This window comes from Oxyura jamaicensis, chromosome 20, assembly GCF_011077185.1.
Source record: "Oxyura jamaicensis isolate SHBP4307 breed ruddy duck chromosome 20, BPBGC_Ojam_1.0, whole genome shotgun sequence".
NCBI classification, from domain to species: domain Eukaryota; kingdom Metazoa; phylum Chordata; class Aves; order Anseriformes; family Anatidae; genus Oxyura; species Oxyura jamaicensis.
The window spans coordinates 6,826,161-6,842,838 of record NC_048912.1 but is presented as its reverse complement, the minus strand read 5'-3'; the positions used below and the strand labels follow the sequence as shown (position 1 = coordinate 6,842,838).

The 16,678-nt window shown below is 40.5% G+C and overlaps 1 protein-coding gene across 3 annotated transcripts in view; it reads left to right on the top strand.

The window, feature by feature from the left end:
* PREX1 (phosphatidylinositol-3,4,5-trisphosphate dependent Rac exchange factor 1) overlaps positions 1-16,678 on the top strand; it is a 175,694-nt gene that overhangs the window by 95,535 nt on the left and 63,481 nt on the right. For all 3 annotated transcript variants that reach the window (XM_035344177.1, XM_035344176.1, XM_035344178.1), the window contains exons 6-9: positions 4,166-4,327; positions 9,619-9,752; positions 13,055-13,170; positions 14,393-14,542. In XM_035344177.1, the coding sequence (XP_035200068.1) occupies positions 4,166-4,327; positions 9,619-9,752; positions 13,055-13,170; positions 14,393-14,542 (562 nt within the window). The remainder of the gene's footprint in view (positions 1-4,165; positions 4,328-9,618; positions 9,753-13,054; positions 13,171-14,392; positions 14,543-16,678) is intronic.

The following is a 16,678-nucleotide window of genomic DNA, read 5'->3' as shown; positions in this document are numbered from 1 at the left end:
CTCCTGCTCCTTGCACTGCAGGCAGCTAGCAGGGCTGGGGAAGGTGCTGTGCTGCTGCTCTCTGTCCTTCCTTCTTCAGCAAGACAGAGCATCATTCAAAGTCAGAAGACGGGGGGAGGTATAGGGGAAAGGGAGAAAGAGAAGAGACTCGGGAGTGTCAGAGAGCTTCATTTTCCTCACGAAAGCTGCCACTGCAGAAAATGCTGGGGGCCAGAAAGTAGGCACTTGCTCCCATCTCTTCCCTGCTTTCAGGCACGAGGAGGCACAGAGCAACTGGGGGGTGTTCTGTAGAGTACGAGGACACAACAGGAGGAGGGTGTCTAGGGCATCAAAGCAGGCTACTGTGCTGCTGAAGCCAGGGAGATGGATGTGTGCCACAGGCTGTCTCCCTTTGCTTACAAGCAAAGATTTTAATGAGAGTCATATAGCAAAAATCGTTCTCTGTTTTGGAAACAGAGGCTGGTGTCACCGAGGTGCAACCCCTCTCTTCTCCTTACTTGCCCTGGCCTCACTTTGAACAAAATTGGGTGAGAAATTCCCCAGGGAATTACATTTGTGATAGTGACTGACAGTTGTAGCAGGCCGCTTCCCTTTCTGTGTTACTCTGTATGCATGTGTTACGCTGTAAATCATCCAAGAGTTACGATCATTAACTCCTCTCTTAGCGGGATTCCCGGTTGTCAGCACGTGACCGGTCTCCTCAATCGTCCTTAAGCAATTGTCAATCACTGTCTGTAATTTTGAGGAAGGAGAAATTGCAGCTGTGAATAAATTCTCAAAATGCCAAGTCTATCCAAAGAATTGAATAGTTGCATTTTACTGGACAAACACAGACATTCCCCCCCATTCATTTGGGCTTTTCTGTGTCCAGGATCTGTCCTGGTAGGAATGAGAGCACCTCCCATTGTTGTGTCTGGATTCTCACGAGACCTGTCTTTTGTGTTACTTAAAGGTGTCTCAGTAGCCGAGTAGTTTCATCTCAAGGTGCAGACTTGAGTTGAGAATGTTGTGCAAATGGAGAAGTTAATATAGACACTACTCTGCACCTCACAGTCCAATTATTTATTCTGCAGACATTCCTGCTAGTAGAAGAGTACAGCAAGGTATGCTCAAACCTGTCACCCACTAAGAGACTTCTGTCTGGAGAACTTTGTAGAGCTGGTGTGTGAATCAACATTAGGATAGAGAAAGCTCCTTGATTTAGCAGCACAGTGTCTGGATTAGCTAAGTGGTTGGATTAGCAGCTATTGGAGTTACCATAAGGTAATGCAAGCTTCAGCAGGACTTCAGCTGAAGCTCACATCCTTCCACTGTCTCACAGGCTACGTACCTGCACCCTAGAAGTGCCAGCTAAGTTGATCTAGAGGGCGTGTGAGGACACAAGCCAGGCTAGGAGCAGAGCTTGTATTGCAGTTGTGCTACCAACTCAGGGGAGGCGAGCCCCAGCCATACTCAGGATCATACCTGAAATCAGAGTATGTCAGCGTCAAGCAAGACAGCATGGCACAAAGATCATTAATGCCCATATGGCAAAAAACAGTGGGGTGAGGAGATGCTGGCTTAGGTTAACATGCCAACGTGGAGAAGCCAAACACAAATCAGACCACAGAATAAACCTTGTTGGAGCCCATGACAAGCATTTGGGGATTGTAATCTCTAATCTTGGATGAATACCACCTGGAACAGTTCGGCTCTCTTTGTCCTTAGCTGTGGGAGCTCTGGGCTGAGGCAGTTCAGCTCTGTTCAGACCACACTGCTGTGCAGGCAGCATTTCAAACCTTTTTTTCTCTCTCATGCAAAATGATGCAATTCATTTTTCAGCAGTTTGCCATTTAGTCATGGGACTTTAAAACAACCAAATAACATGTTGAGGCAAAACATAACGTAGGGAGAAAGAGAAATATTCCAGGCAACCTAAAAATGTGGGTGTTAAACGCGGTATTATGTATCAAGAGGGAACTACCAGCCTTAGTTAAGGTTTCGTTAATGCATTTTTATCCAATTGTGGCTGACTATAAAATAGCATTGGTCTAAAAAAAATGATTAATCGTGAGTTGACAGTGGTTGCCCCTTTTGCCAAACTCTGGTAAATGTTGTCAGGTCCTAAGTTTTCCTCCTGTTGTTCTTCAGCGGGCAGTGTTTATGGGATATTGTGTATTGAATCAAGTGAGGCAGTTTCTTATGAACTCTATCAGAGCAGGCAAGCTGTTCATCTCTGCTACTCTCTCCAGTCAAAACACACGCATCAGCCTCCTAGAGGTGAGGACGAGTCCTTGCTAAACTCCTGCTGCTCTCTTGGCACCTCTCTTTCTCCTGCCATCAAGTTTGCCTTTTACCCTCTCCACTTGCCATGAGCCTGTCTTGGAGGTAAAAGCACTGAGTGTTAGAAAGTCTTGGTCCTGCAAGTGGCTTGCTCTTGGACAATTTACTCTTGTGTTCATTTTCTCCTTGATAAAATGAGCCTTGTACATCCCTGACACACACACACATGCACACACACACACAGGACACCTGCGGCTAGTGAATTTCCCTGTGATTTCTGGACACGCAGACTGACTGCCCAGAGCTGTAGGCACTTAACTGAATGTGGTGATTGACCTTGGCTGGCTTCTGGCCGTCCATCCAGCAGCTCCCTAACTCCCCTCCTCAACATGACTGGGGGAAGGGGGTTTGCCCTTTCTTATGCTTGTTTAGAATAAAATAGAATAGTTCAGTTGGAAAGGGTATACAAAAAACATCTAGTCCAACTGCCTGACCTCTTCAGGGCTAGCCAAAAACTGAAGCGTGTTATTAGGGGGATTATCCAAACACCTCTTCAACACTGACAGGCATGGGGCACCAGCCACCTCGCTAGGAAGCCTGTTCCAGTGTTTGACCACCCTTACGGTAAAGAAATGCTTTCTAATACCTAGTCTGAGCCACCCCAGGTACAGCCTTGTGCCATTTCCATGTGTCCTATCATTGGTGACCAGGGAACAGAGACCAGCACCTCTTGGCTTCCCCTCCTCAGGAAGTTGCAGAGAGTAGTGAGCTCACCTCTCAGTTGCTTCTCTGCAGGTCAGACAACCCAAGTGCCCTCAGGCCCTCTCATAGGGCATGCTTTCCATCTCTGTTACCCTACTCTGGGTGCTTTCAAGGACCTTAACAGCCTTTTTATACCACAGAGCCCAGAACTGCACGCAACATTGAAGCAAGGCTACGCTGACACGAAATATGGCGGGAAAACCTCCCCGGCTGGTTGTGCTGTGTTTAACACACCCCAAAATGTGCTTTGCCCTCTTGGCTGCCAGGGCAGGCTGCTGCCTCGCTGCTGACCCCCATGGGGCAGAGCTGTGGGTGGGACCAGTGGTGTGAGGCCGGAGGCAGCCCCTCGCTCCCCCTCACGGAGGACACCTGTGCTCTGAAGAATCTAGGTTAGGGGTGGGATCGTGTTGGGATCCCGCCGTAGTCAGGGGAAAGAGGCTTGTCATGAGGGCCATTCTGGTTTAGGTGAATCTGCCTTGCACACTGGTAGCATTTCTCAGCTGTTTGTAGATCTAAACAACCTAGGTCCTGAAGCTTCACATGCGTTGGGATTAGTCTACACCTGCCCATCTGTGTAAGTACTGTGTACGGTGTATACAGCCTAACGGTGTTCCTGTAAGGCCATTCCTCACACAAACCCCAGCTTCCACAGCTCTGGTTGTTCTTAACGAGACCTGCCGTGGGCAGAGTCTTCATCAGATCGCGATGGGGCCCAGTGCAGCTCCAGTGAAACGTTGGATGCGTGTCACTGGGAATGGTATAGGATAAAGACCACAGCTAGGTCAACAGGCCAGTGCATGTCTTTGACATGGACAGTGTGGTTTTTATGTAATAATTTTTATTTATTTGGCCTTGGGTCATGCTAGAAGCAAATATATGTGATACAGCAAAACAAATTTGGCTTGAACTCTTTTAGTTTGATACATTTAACGTAAGTAATTCCTTAACTTATTTAGCAGCATGCATATAAAGCAGCACCCCTGTGCACATGAAGAGCAGAGAAGAGTATCCACAGTAACATACCCACAAATCTTCTTTAATTCTGCTGCATTATTGTCATTTTCCTACAGGACTGCACTTTCATGCTGTTTGCTTTCCACATGCAACTTCTAAATTTTTTATTTTTTATTTTTTTCTGAAGGAATTGGCTAAGAGGACTCCCTCCAAGCATCCTGATCACCCAGCTGTCCAGAATGCATTGCAGGCAATGAAGACGGTCTGCACAAATATCAACGAGACCAAGAGACAGATGGAGAAACTGGAAGCTCTTGAACAGTTGCAGTCACACATTGAAGGATGGGAGGTATGATGCAGGATTAGCAAGCCCTCTGGAGACGATTCACTGCATGGTTTAGCGGGCTGAAGTTTGGTGGTTTGTACTGTGTACAGGGATTTCTGATGTGTAAATGCACTAGAAGGTGTGGGTGGCATCATTTTGACATGTTTAGAATTCAGTGTTTATTTTGGAAAGTGCAGGCTACTGCTAAATTGTAGCAGAAGAAAGAGATCATGAAATAAAGAAAGGTACTAGGGCTGGAAAGGACTGAAATGTCAAATGGTCAGGTTTCATTTGAAGGACAAAACTAGAAGAAGAAATCAGGAGTGGTCTAAATAACACAAGCTTCTCTTTTCATTCCTACAAGCCTTTCATTTTTGTGGGAGCTTTGAAAGTTGGCTTCCTACAGATTTCCTGTATAAAAGATAAAGGTTCAGTAAGAAAGCAACTAGTATATTTGTATTTACTCCAGTTAAGTTTTTTATAGATGCGTTCATAGCGATGTGCTTATCAGTAGGTGTATCTGTCTAGGTGGAAGAATGTACTCTGGAAGAGAAAAAAATAAGAGAGGGAGATAACTGAGATGTGAAGCTTGGGGAAAGAGGAAATCTGAAAAAAGACCCACCCAGGAGAAATACTGGGAAGTCAGAATGGTGCACGAAAGGGTTGGCAGCTTATCTTGCGATGACTTTAGTTGAGGCCCTTGAGTCAGTGGAGTTGGAAGCCTCAGTGGAGTTGGAAGCCTCTGGGAGGTGCACCACAGGGAGTCAGCGGTGTTTAATGGTCTCATAAAGAGATTGGCATCGGCATTTAGCAAGACTGACTTTTAAAATATTGATGCTGATCATTGCCAGCTGAGGACATCTTTTTAGAGGTCATATAAACTTCCTCATGTTTGGAGTCTTGGGTGCTCTCCACAAATCTTTTTTGGGTTGTTTTTTCTGTCTTTGGTGTGTATTTTAAACCTTGCTCATTTTTTCCCTCAAGGATGTTCTTGGCATCCAGCTAAAGACACAAAAGCAACCCAGATATCCAGCTGTGTATTTATTTTTTGGATAGCAAGCTCAACAAACAAAAAAGGTCATGTAATACTCTATATAGCAGGACTTCCAGAAGCTGTTAAAACCATTTCAGGTTCAATGCAACTCATGTGTCCTCTAGGTAAGAGGCACGGTTTGAACTCTAGAGCTTGAAACATGACTCAGAAAGTGTCCACAATGTCATAAATGAAGTGGTACCACACTTACTGCAGTACTGGGGGTGGGAGATGGGGTACTAATCCACAGCAACGTTCTGGGCCTGAAAATCCATTTAGATTTGTTTATATGTAACAAAGTCCTTTATGTCACTCACCCCAAAAGTTCAAAAAGGGTGAAGTGTTTTTAACTATCAGTAAGCTGTGGAAAGTTACTGAATTTCCTTGTGGCATATTGAGAGGAGGAAAAGCTAGCTTTATAAATCACAGATGCAGACTAATACTAAACATGATCACATTTTTTCTTACGTGCCCATAAATAAATTTGAAACTGAATGACAGTTTCTTATCTTTTGGTTGCCACAGTGCCATAGTCTTGCAAATTAGGACTTTTGTGCAAAGTGCTGTTAGTAAATAACTGTTTTCAGTTCTTTCAGATGCATTTCACAGTTTGTTCCTAATGAGAAGGGTTCCTAACTCCTATCCTGTGGAATGTTGCAACCAATGAATTAAAAACATTTTTAACTTAACCATACAGGGATGCAAACCACAGAGCTGTCTGTAAGAGAAAGTTTATAAAGCAAATGTCACGTTCAGATTTTCTGTTCATCTGATGGTAATCTCTCCTAGAAAATAGAAAATCTCTTTCTCTATTGTCATGGTTTTAGATTCTGAAACGTTTATGTCCTGTACGTGTGGTTATTTACTATACGCACTAATCTGATAAGGCCCATAGCTTCCAGCAGTTTTAGTACAAGCCTTTTAAATTGTCAAAAAGAAGTAAACATCAGCTTACTTATGACCAGGTTTTTTATGACTATCTGAGAGGTATCCTGACTCTGCAGAGAATGCAAGCAGTCTGACATGAAGTTTGGCAGTAATTTTTTCACTTACTTTGGAACAGGCTCCACCTTACCTAGAGTTTCTGTTTAACCAAACCAGCACAGTTTCACTGTTTTCTATGACCATGTGCTTCCTTACAACTGTCCCAGTGGGACCATCCCTGACCTATCTTCATCTCATTGCCATCAGCACCACCCTCAACATTTCCAACATGAGGAACAACGTAACATTTCTGCCATGTCTCTTCTTGCTCCCAAGGGTCATCTCTAGCTTCACCAAGAGCAGTAGTTATTTTCTTGAGCATTTGCCTCAGTTCCACATTTTTTCTTCAAAATCTCTGCCTACCAGTCTGTCTCTCCCTCTAATACAACCATTCTCACTATCATACGCTGGCATCATCCTACCAGTCTCTTTCTGAAACATATTATAATGATGGGTCATGTTAAAGTAAACCAAGCCTGGGGAGCCTTTGAAGACCCGCAGCTCAATCAGCGTTTTACTCATCTAAATGAACTCTGCTCAGATTCATCTTTCTGGAATGCACAGAATCCTTGTAGCTGTATTTTATGGAGCAGTCTCAGGCAGGCCAATTTGATTCTGGTTAATCCTTCTGGGAAACATGAGAAGTCCAGCTTTTGTGTAAAATGTTTTTGTTTAGTTAGTGAAGAACCAGTTAATTACATATTGATTATTCTATGAGGTGAGCTCCTCCTCACCAGTCCTTGTGAATTATTTTCACTAGCGAATTGCTACATGAAGAATCCACACATTCTCCCAGTCTGAAATGTTTAGGGAAGCAAAACCCCCATCACAGAACAGCATGAGTTGTAAGATGTGTTAGCGCTCAGGCAGATCAAGCGTTTTATAATTGGCTGTAATTTGCAATTCCACCAGCTATGATGTTTTCTTTTTTTGCCTGCAGCTTGGTCCCACTTAGAAAGGTGAGAAATCCTGTCTTGTCTCTGAAAACATCAAATAAATCTTTCTGCTCTGCTTCTTACTATTGAAAAAACTCTCAGATTGGTATAAATGGGAAGTAGCTAGGTCAACAGCAAGCAGGAAATGCATCAACGATGTTCAGATACCATCATGATGTGTCTGATGGAAAAATAAAGATTCTTAGATTTTAAGGTGAGGACCAACTTGTATGCTTTGACTTCCTGTACAAAATAGGCCAGATAATTTTACCTAGTAATTCTTGTGTCAGGAAAAGATTAAGTCCAATTACTGATGTCACTGTGCTCCTTGCTTTTGCTTCCCCTTGGTGTCTTTTAGTGAATTAAGTACTTGACGCTGAGGTGCTGTAATGCCGTGATTTCTACATGGGCAAACCATGTGGGGAGCATGCTTCTACGTTATACAGTTGGTTGGTTTCTGTTCCCATTTGTGTGTGTGTTACTACGCTTTGGGGTTATATTTCTGATATATAGTGAATTCCCCCGTAGATAGTCATGGTCAGCAGGTCATTTTCAAATTAACAAGTGCTCATTCCTGGATATGTATTTCTATAGGTGGATTTAAAAAATAAAAACATACCAGGACAGCAGATGGAAATATTTCATTGAGCTAGCTCCTGCATGACTAAATCCCCAAAGTACAGAAACACATATGTGGAATACACAAAACTGATGTCCGTACTTGGCAGCCTTTAAAGAATAGCAGACTCCTTGTTAACTAAAAGCAAGACACAGCACAGCTTGCAAGGTTTGATTTAGAAAACAATGTCATTAAAACTTTATTCACACCTTTAGAGTGACTGCATCGCATTTAGAAAGGCTGATTTCAATTCAGTGATTTTCCCTGAATAGCTTAATGGTAGCGGACTGCGCCTTCCTGAAAAATATTCACTCATACAATGTCTGAAATCATTCAACCAAATCCTTTTGGGGTGACTTGGGGTGATAGAACTGGATTTCACGCCTGTTCACAGAGATGTCTTCAGTTTCTGTAAGTGCAGTGAATTACATTTTTCAAGTCTTTTTTGGTATTTGTGAATATTAGAGTTAATGGACCTTTGCCATTATCAAGCAGTTTTGTTGATAATGAATGTCATGCAATCAAAAGTCAGTTCTCTTTTGCAGTAAGACTCAAGACAGTGGGTCATGTTATCTGATTGACTCCCTTATCTGCATGCTGGCCATGGGAGGAACCCACACTGATACCCTAAGTTATTCTTCCTTCCAACTCAAAAAGAAATGCAAAAAACAAGAAGTGTTCCAGGACTGGGTGGTAAATGTTTCTTATGTCTCCCTGTGTTTTCCTGAAAAGAAACCTTTTTTTTTTTTTTTTTGATATGATGATCCTGTACCTTTGAAGTAACAGTAGACCAAGGTACTAGTGCCTCGGGTTTAGCCAGACCTATCTTGTTTGCTCAGTGATGCAACTGAAGAGCAGATTCTCAACTGTGCTCATTCAGAATGAGCAGACACTTGGAATTTGCCTGTTCTGAGAGTGACGCAGGACAATCCCATGGTTGATTTTCATTTGTGCACCACTGCATCAGCCCTAAAACTCCCATTTCAAAGACTATGTGATTACTTTTCCTAGGAATAATCTGAGTAAGAATTTGGGGATTGAATGGTTTAGAGTAATCTACTTTGGTTTCCAGCGTCCAGGGATCCTCATGTGATTGAATGGCTTGAGCTTCAAGCTCAGTTATCTGCGTATCTACAGTTCAGTGCGTATGATGGCTTGCACCTAGCACAGTGTCCAGGACCCAACCTGTGGTTTTCATGGCTACATTTCTGACTTGCATGTGTTCATTAGAGCTTCAGAAAGGAGAGCAGCTGCATATACTTCTAACAGAAAAGTTGGAGAGAGTGATCACCACGGAGATGACTTTCCAGAGGGATGGTTAATAGTGACTTACGCCACAATCAGATCTACAATATTAGAGAAATACCACTTTTTTTTTTTTTTTTAATCTTTCCTAAAGCCATTGCTTGTCATATTTTCAGTGACTGCTTAGGATACGAAGAGACTAATGGTCTTGAGAGACTCACAAAACAACTGCTTTGAGAATGAAAGATTTTTCTAAGAAAAAATCTCTTGGAATTAAGGAATATTTATCACAGAGTATGAGCATTTGTAAAAAAGTATTTGTAACACAGAAAAGGCATGATGTGTTTAGCTGCAATAAGAAATTAAGGACTTCCTCCTCATGAGTGCATCAATCATTTGGCAGTTTAATGATGTGCAGATAAAATAACAGAGCTTTAGTAAAAGTGCTTCTTTGTGTGCATGCAAAAGAGTAAAAAATAAATAATCTCTTCTGTTTCAGGGGTCGAATCTGACAGATATCTGCACACAGCTCTTGCTCCAAGGGACTTTGTTAAAAATCTCAGCAGGGAACATCCAAGAGAGAATGTTCTTTCTATTTGATAATCTACTGGTCTATTGCAAGAGGAAATCCAGGTGAGTCCCTCTGCCTTTGTAATGGGACCATTTGGAGGTTTTGCACGTGGGAAGTATGGTCAATTACTAATCACTCACTGTATTCCCTGTTGCTATGTAAGGCTGAGTCACAGGTGTGACTTTCCTCTGTTTTTGACTGTTGCTATTGCTTAGACTACATGAGAAGGAAATTACTACATGGTAAGACAAATATGCCAGAGATTAATGAGCTCCCCACTCTGAGAAGCACACAATCCAAAGAAAGAAGTTGATACGGTGCAAAAAAAAAATTCACTAAGTGAGTTCCTACAGCTGGAAAGCTTCCCAGAGCAGATGGATCTCCAGGAGTGATGTGAAGAAGCAGGCCTTGCCAGCTTTCTTTGTGAGGTTGTTCTAAGCAGACAAAGGTGACCTGAAAAATGATAAAAAGCCAAGAAAGGGGAAAATGGAAGAGTAAGAGAACATTAGGTGGATGCAGGGCACAGAGGAAAGAGGATGATCAGCAAGTTGCTGTTCAGCATTTGCAGCCCATGTGCTTTGTGCATTGTCTTCTTATGCTAGTGGCATTTTTTGTATCATTTTACCTTATAAAACTTAAGCATTATTAACACCTACTACTTATTGTTAAAATAGCATTGGCAGTGAGGAAGGCAATTTTCTTCTGCAGCAATTTTAATGTATTTCAGTTCTAAAGCTCTTCACCTCCATACTTCTAGTCTCATTCCCATGTCTTGGTCTTTTCTGGATTTATCATACATCCTCTGCTATTCAGATTATCCTCCTCCTTTCTGTCCTGTAATATCCTCCCTCTTCTTCAGTTTCTACCTCTTTACTGGCGATGACCAAGTGGAATGGCCAAACCAGTTAGAACTTCTCAAAAACTAGAGTGTTTCATCCAAAGAAAATTCTTCTGTTTCAAAAAGTGGGATAAATTTCCATTTTTTGGTTCATGGAAATTTTGGAACCATTAAGCTGGGAAAAAAAGTATGACACTAGTGTTCATACTTTCTGTGTGAATAAAGGTGGAACTCTATAACCTAAAATACAATTTTTAGGTGAAATCTACATTAGAAATTATTACAATGCAATATAAATATTTAAATTAAAAGAAAAAATGGCAATTTAATCTTAAATGGCTTCTAATCTTAACTAATTGAAGCATTCTGACATTGCTGAAATGAAGCAAGAAATAGAAAACATCTTACTTTGACACTTTACCAATTTGTCAAAATTCATTCTTTCATATGAAACAGAGTACAGAAATTTGAGTTGTCTAACAGAAAACTATTCCTTTAAAAAATCAACGTAATATCTAATCCTTTAATTCTTCAGAGCTCTTAAAAACTGTCTTTTTAGTCCTGTTTGTAGTTCAGGTTAGCCTAGCCCCTCCCACTGTCCAGGCATTTTTCCCAGAATACTAAGATTTAGAAAACAAAATGTTCTGCTGCCTTTTAAGCAACCCTCTGTTTTTGTACAGTGATGTTACTGAGCTACTCTGTAGTTTGGCTTGATTTTGGAGGAGGCTGCTGTAGCACTTTGATTTTCCCAAAGGATCGATATTGTTTATCTTTGTCTAATAATGTAGCTTAGTCTGATGAAATGCCCAGAATCTGATTTCCATTAAAAATGGAGTATTTTGTTAAGTCTGCTTGTAATTGCCAAATGAAAAATATATATTTAGGGATTGCTGAGTGACTTTAGTTTTGGATATTTCCCCTGTCTAGCTGCTATTTATAATTAGTTCAGGATGGAAATGAATGTCTATCCAGTTGTGCTGCTGTGGTCATCTGACCAGCTGCTTGACGAACAAGCAACATGGTGGTGGAACACAGATTTTGGAAGAAAAACAAACAAACCAAAAAAAAGTCCCAAACCACCCTTCCTTTGTCAGTTCGCAATTTGAAATTGAGTGACTTGGTTCTTATCCCATTTACACCATACTTGTAGAAATCACTGGAGTTTTCCGTGATCAAAAAGTGCAGCCAGAATTCTGCCCTTGATCTTCAGTAAATAGTCAACAATGCAGCCATTTGAATTTGGGCATCATCTTTTCACAACAGCATAAATTAGAGGTAGCTTTGTTGAAACCATTTCAAAACAAGTTTAACATCAGAATTAGAACTGTGATTTTAGATCTAAGACTGCAGTCTCATCCTTTGCAGGAGCTTTGGGAAGCCTGACAAACTGATGACATAGATTTTTTCAGAGCTGAGTATTGTTTTGTGTTTTTAGTGGTATCGTAGACTGCTGTTTAAATTGAATCCTGATGTTAGGAACAATATGTTTCATGTGGGGAAGTGGGCCGAGTATTTAAAGAGTTTTATTAAGGCTGCCAGTACAGCTTTTTTTTTCCTTTCTTTTTTTTTGTTTTCCTGACTCTAACAGACGTCTTTAGGAAATGATCTAATAGCTCCAAGCTCTCAGTCCCTGTCAGTCTGATTGGATGTAAATATATATGGTCATCACTGAAGGTATATTTGTCACTAAAACTAGTCGTAAAAGGAAAAATTGTTCAGAAAAAAACACGGTGATTCTCATCGCACCTCAGTTTATCACAAATACTTCACTTTGACAGAAATTTTCTTCCCAGCTGCTTTTTTATTGCAATGCTCTTTGGATCTTATGAGCACCTGGCAAGTTGCCACAGCAATTCCCTCACTGTACAGAGTTTGGACACCTGCCATCTCAAATGGTGATCATTTGACCAGTCATGTTTTGGTTCACATAGCAGGGTTGTTCTTAGATATTAAAGCTCAGCAGGTGTCAGCTGGATAGTTTGAAACCTATTGTATACATAAAAATCAGGTGCCACATGCAGAGACGTTGAACACACGTGACAGACCATGTGATACCAGCCTCTTTGCATGTTTCATTTCATATTTGGAACTTTATACACCTACCACAAATCTCTCAAAGCTGTAGGCAAAAAAGGAAGCAAATGTAACCTTTTTTTCAGGTGATATTGCAGTCCTTATCCCAAACCCACATGCAGTTCAGTTGTACTGTCATTTCAGTCATGTAAGTCCTCAAGAATGTAAATCTTAAATACATCCCAATCTTAACACAGTCTTCCAAAATAAGCCCTTTCCTGCTGTACTGATACTGTTGCACACGTGTATTTGTGAACTGAGTATTCAAGTTACTTACAGTCTGAGAGTGGCCATGTATCATGACACTCTATATTCAAATCCTTTTTCAATAGTCTTACCTTGGATTGATTTGTGCTGTTGTTTCCTGTGCCCATTGAATCCGAAACAAGCTGTGCCGTATATATGTTATGCTCTTTGCTTATGTGTATCTAACAGTCTAAATCCTAATTGCAGAGTTGCTGGGAAAAAAGCATCTAAGCGCACCAAGTCAATCAATGGGTCCCTTTATATCTTCAGAGGCCGAATAAACACAGAAGTCATGGAGGTGGAGAATGTGGAGGATGGAACAGGTAAGAGAAGAAATACTGGTTTTTAACAACACAGAAAGTCCAAATCTTGTGTGGGAAGTTGGCACAAAAGTATTCATCCTTCTCCTTTAATGAAGTCTTAGGTGGTTGTGTAACATCCGATGTCTTCATTCTTAGACCAACTCACACAGTTGAAAGACTGGTCAGGCTTTCAGGCATTAGTCCTTCATTCTGAAATGACCTTACAAAGAGTTTATGTATCCAGAAGCTTGTCTATTTTTTATCCTAATCCAAGTTAATTTAGTAAAAGATTTTTTAACTTCTTTCCATCTTTTCTTTTCTTACATCTTAAGCTATTACAGCTAAAATAACAGAACTTCTAGATCTTCTTCTAATTTAGAATACTATCAAATATTAGTCTTAGCATCAAATCAGTAGCATGGAATGTGGCTGAGAGTGAAATATGGGAATAGCTGTTGCATTGCTGTTCTCGTGTCCTTACAGAAGCTGGAAGAATTGATGGGTTTATGATTTCATCCACAAAGGTTGCACCAGGCCCTGCTCCTACTGTAATAAATCAGGAATTAGTATTATTTCCTTTCACAGATAACATTTAAAGAGTTCCCATGTCCTGTGGACAAAAACCCTGAGATACAACGAGCTAGTGTATCTCTCGAAAGTTCAGCACAAGTAATCCAAACAAGCATCATGGCCTTTTTCAACAATGCCATTGCATTTAAAATATTTTTGTTCTTCTGAGGTGAAATTACAAAGCGTCACTCTTAGGACTGAAGCTGTAGAGAAGACAGCTTTGTGGGCAATGTATTGTGCTAGGAATAGGAATATGCTGATCTATTTGAATGGAACTTCAGTCATTAGTGTGCCCACTGTGGTTTTTCTCCTCTGGCCTGTCTCTAATCATGAGAAAAGTTGTCAGGGCTCTTCCAAATATGAGGTTTCACTGCCTTGGAGTCACAGGGATCCTTTGATCCAGGGATCCACAGACCTTTTTTACATAATTTGTGCAGGGGACAGATTTTTCAAGTTGAACAGCGTAGCCATGGATACTCCTATTAATGTTTGTACTTCCAGGGTGGTAAGTAACAGCCAGCCACATGGACAGTCAGTAAGACTGATGCATGAGGAGCACCTCAAAAATCAAGCTCTCCAAATAAGAATATTTTAATAAAGGTGTCACACACTGATCTGATTCAAGAAGCAGGCCTTCTGTTCACCGTGTGCGTTGTGCTTTGGGATTTTACAGCAGATTACCACAGCAACGGCTACACGGTGACAAATGGTTGGAAGATACACAACACGGCCAAAAACAAATGGTTTGTCTGTATGGCCAAGACTGCAGAGGACAAGCAGAAATGGTTGGATGCTATAATCAAGGAAAGAGAGCAGAGAGAGAGTAAGTAGATAATGTATTTTCTAATGCATTGAATGAATTTGTGTAAAAAGGAGAAATGAATTGGCATGTGGAAATATATCTGAGAGGAAAAGAAAAGATTGCAGTTTTTCCTCCGTGTTTTGAGAAAGACTTAAAATCTATTCTTAATGACAAGGAGACTCGAGTGATTGAAAACAACCGTTTCTGAAGATGTGCATTATTTATTTATTTATTTATTTATTTTATGCGCCTATGTTAGTAATATTTATTAAATTGTTTTCACTTACCAAAGGGTCAGTTTCTTCGATGCATTAAGTTACTGAAAAAAATTAAACAATTGATGTTTTTCATTTTTAATTTGTAAATAAGATAAAAATGTTTTGTATTAAAAAGTAAAATAAACGTATTAGTAAAATAAAGACATGATCTTGAAATAAGCAGAACAGCTCATGGAGAAAAAAAGAGAAATAAACAAATTTAGACTGAGCAGTGACAAATGAGTGCAGGTGCTTGTCACTTTTATCTTTTCTTGAGGAATGAAACAAAAACTAAGCTTATCTTAAAATGATGTTGTACAATAAATAGGAGCAGGGTTGGAAAGCTGTGAATCAGTGGGTGGTAAAAGTTCTGAGTTCCTTTTTAAGTCAGAAGTATCTTTTACAAGTGAACCTATTTCCCTGTTTGCTCAATGGCAACAATAGTAGTTCACTGCCAGAGGAAATGACATTTCTTTTAAAATGTTCTGTGCCTGACTTTTAGAAGGGGTTACCCTCTCTGCAGATACCACTCCATTAAAGATCTAATTGCTCATCCATGCTGGTATTGAAAGAGGTCAGTCTGAAACCCATTATTAGTAGTATGTTTTCAGGACTTGTACTTGCTATGCTATAATGCTTTAAATTTTTAAAGAACTTCTAAAGTTTATTTAAGAAACTTACAGATCTGTCACAAAGTTCAATGAAAGCAGAGAATCTAAAGCCTTTAATGTCCTTTACAATCCAAACCTTATTTTTTATGTTACAATATTTTGCAGCACAAACATCTTATCTGCTAAACACAAATCACATTGCAGTGTTACGTTACCAGAATGTAAAATATTTCTAACATAGCTTATCATGTTATGCACCTTTTGATAATAGCAAGGATACTACCCTACAAATGTAGATCAAGCATAGTGTGAATTCAAAAGAACTACCTCGATGCAATGGAGAGAATCAGTTTTGATTTTTTTTTAAAGGAAATGTTTTAACATTCTGAACTGCTGATCCATACTCATTGTTCAACGCTGCAGTTCTGCATGTTTTAAATAAAATACATTTCTTGGCTCTTCGTTTTACCCTCAGAGTGCTAAATCATATCTCCAAAAGATCCAGTGAGTCTTCATTTCAGAGTGAGTTTTTTCTTTATGAGGTCTCTAGCACTCTGGAATTTCCTATGCCTCAAGTAAAACATGTGAGGAGAGAGAATTTTGATAAGAAGTAAAAAGACTGAACTAGGAAAACAAACCAAATACTAGTAGGGGGCTTGAGAATGTAGTTAGGTGACTGATTTATCAGGAAGGGAAAGGAATTGTTCCTTAATAGAAAGTTTTCCATGCAGCGTTGGCTACTCCAAGTGTTTTTTTTTCTGACATTTTTTGTCATGTGGTTTTATGACATGGCAGCTGATGACAGGAGCATGGATAAGCATGGATACTCTGGCAGACATTCCAGACTTTATTGGAAAATCTCCTTGGGATCCGAGTAACTGCGCAGTCATAGAGCTATCTGTGTTTGGATTAGAAAGGTTGGTGGGATTCCCAGTTCTGTAGGATGAGTTGGGTAGAATGTGCTTTCCAGCCTGCCATTTACATCAGAGCCTGGGGAATTTGGTGATGTAAGACCAGCATGAGACATGTACTGTTACACAGGCTGGTTTCTATCACAAGTTCATGTTGCAAATTAGCCTCGGCTACGTGTGTCAGCATTTGCACTGAATTGGATCAAATCATTAGGGGAAGATGATGGAAGAATAACAGCAATAAACCAGGTGATTTGCAGAGCCAAAACCTGTAGCTGCAGATCAGACGCATGCAAGAAATGCTGTATTTGAAAGACAGAGTGGTGCACAAGACTAATTCCTGGAACATGCACGTCAAGCCTCTAAAACAAATGCATT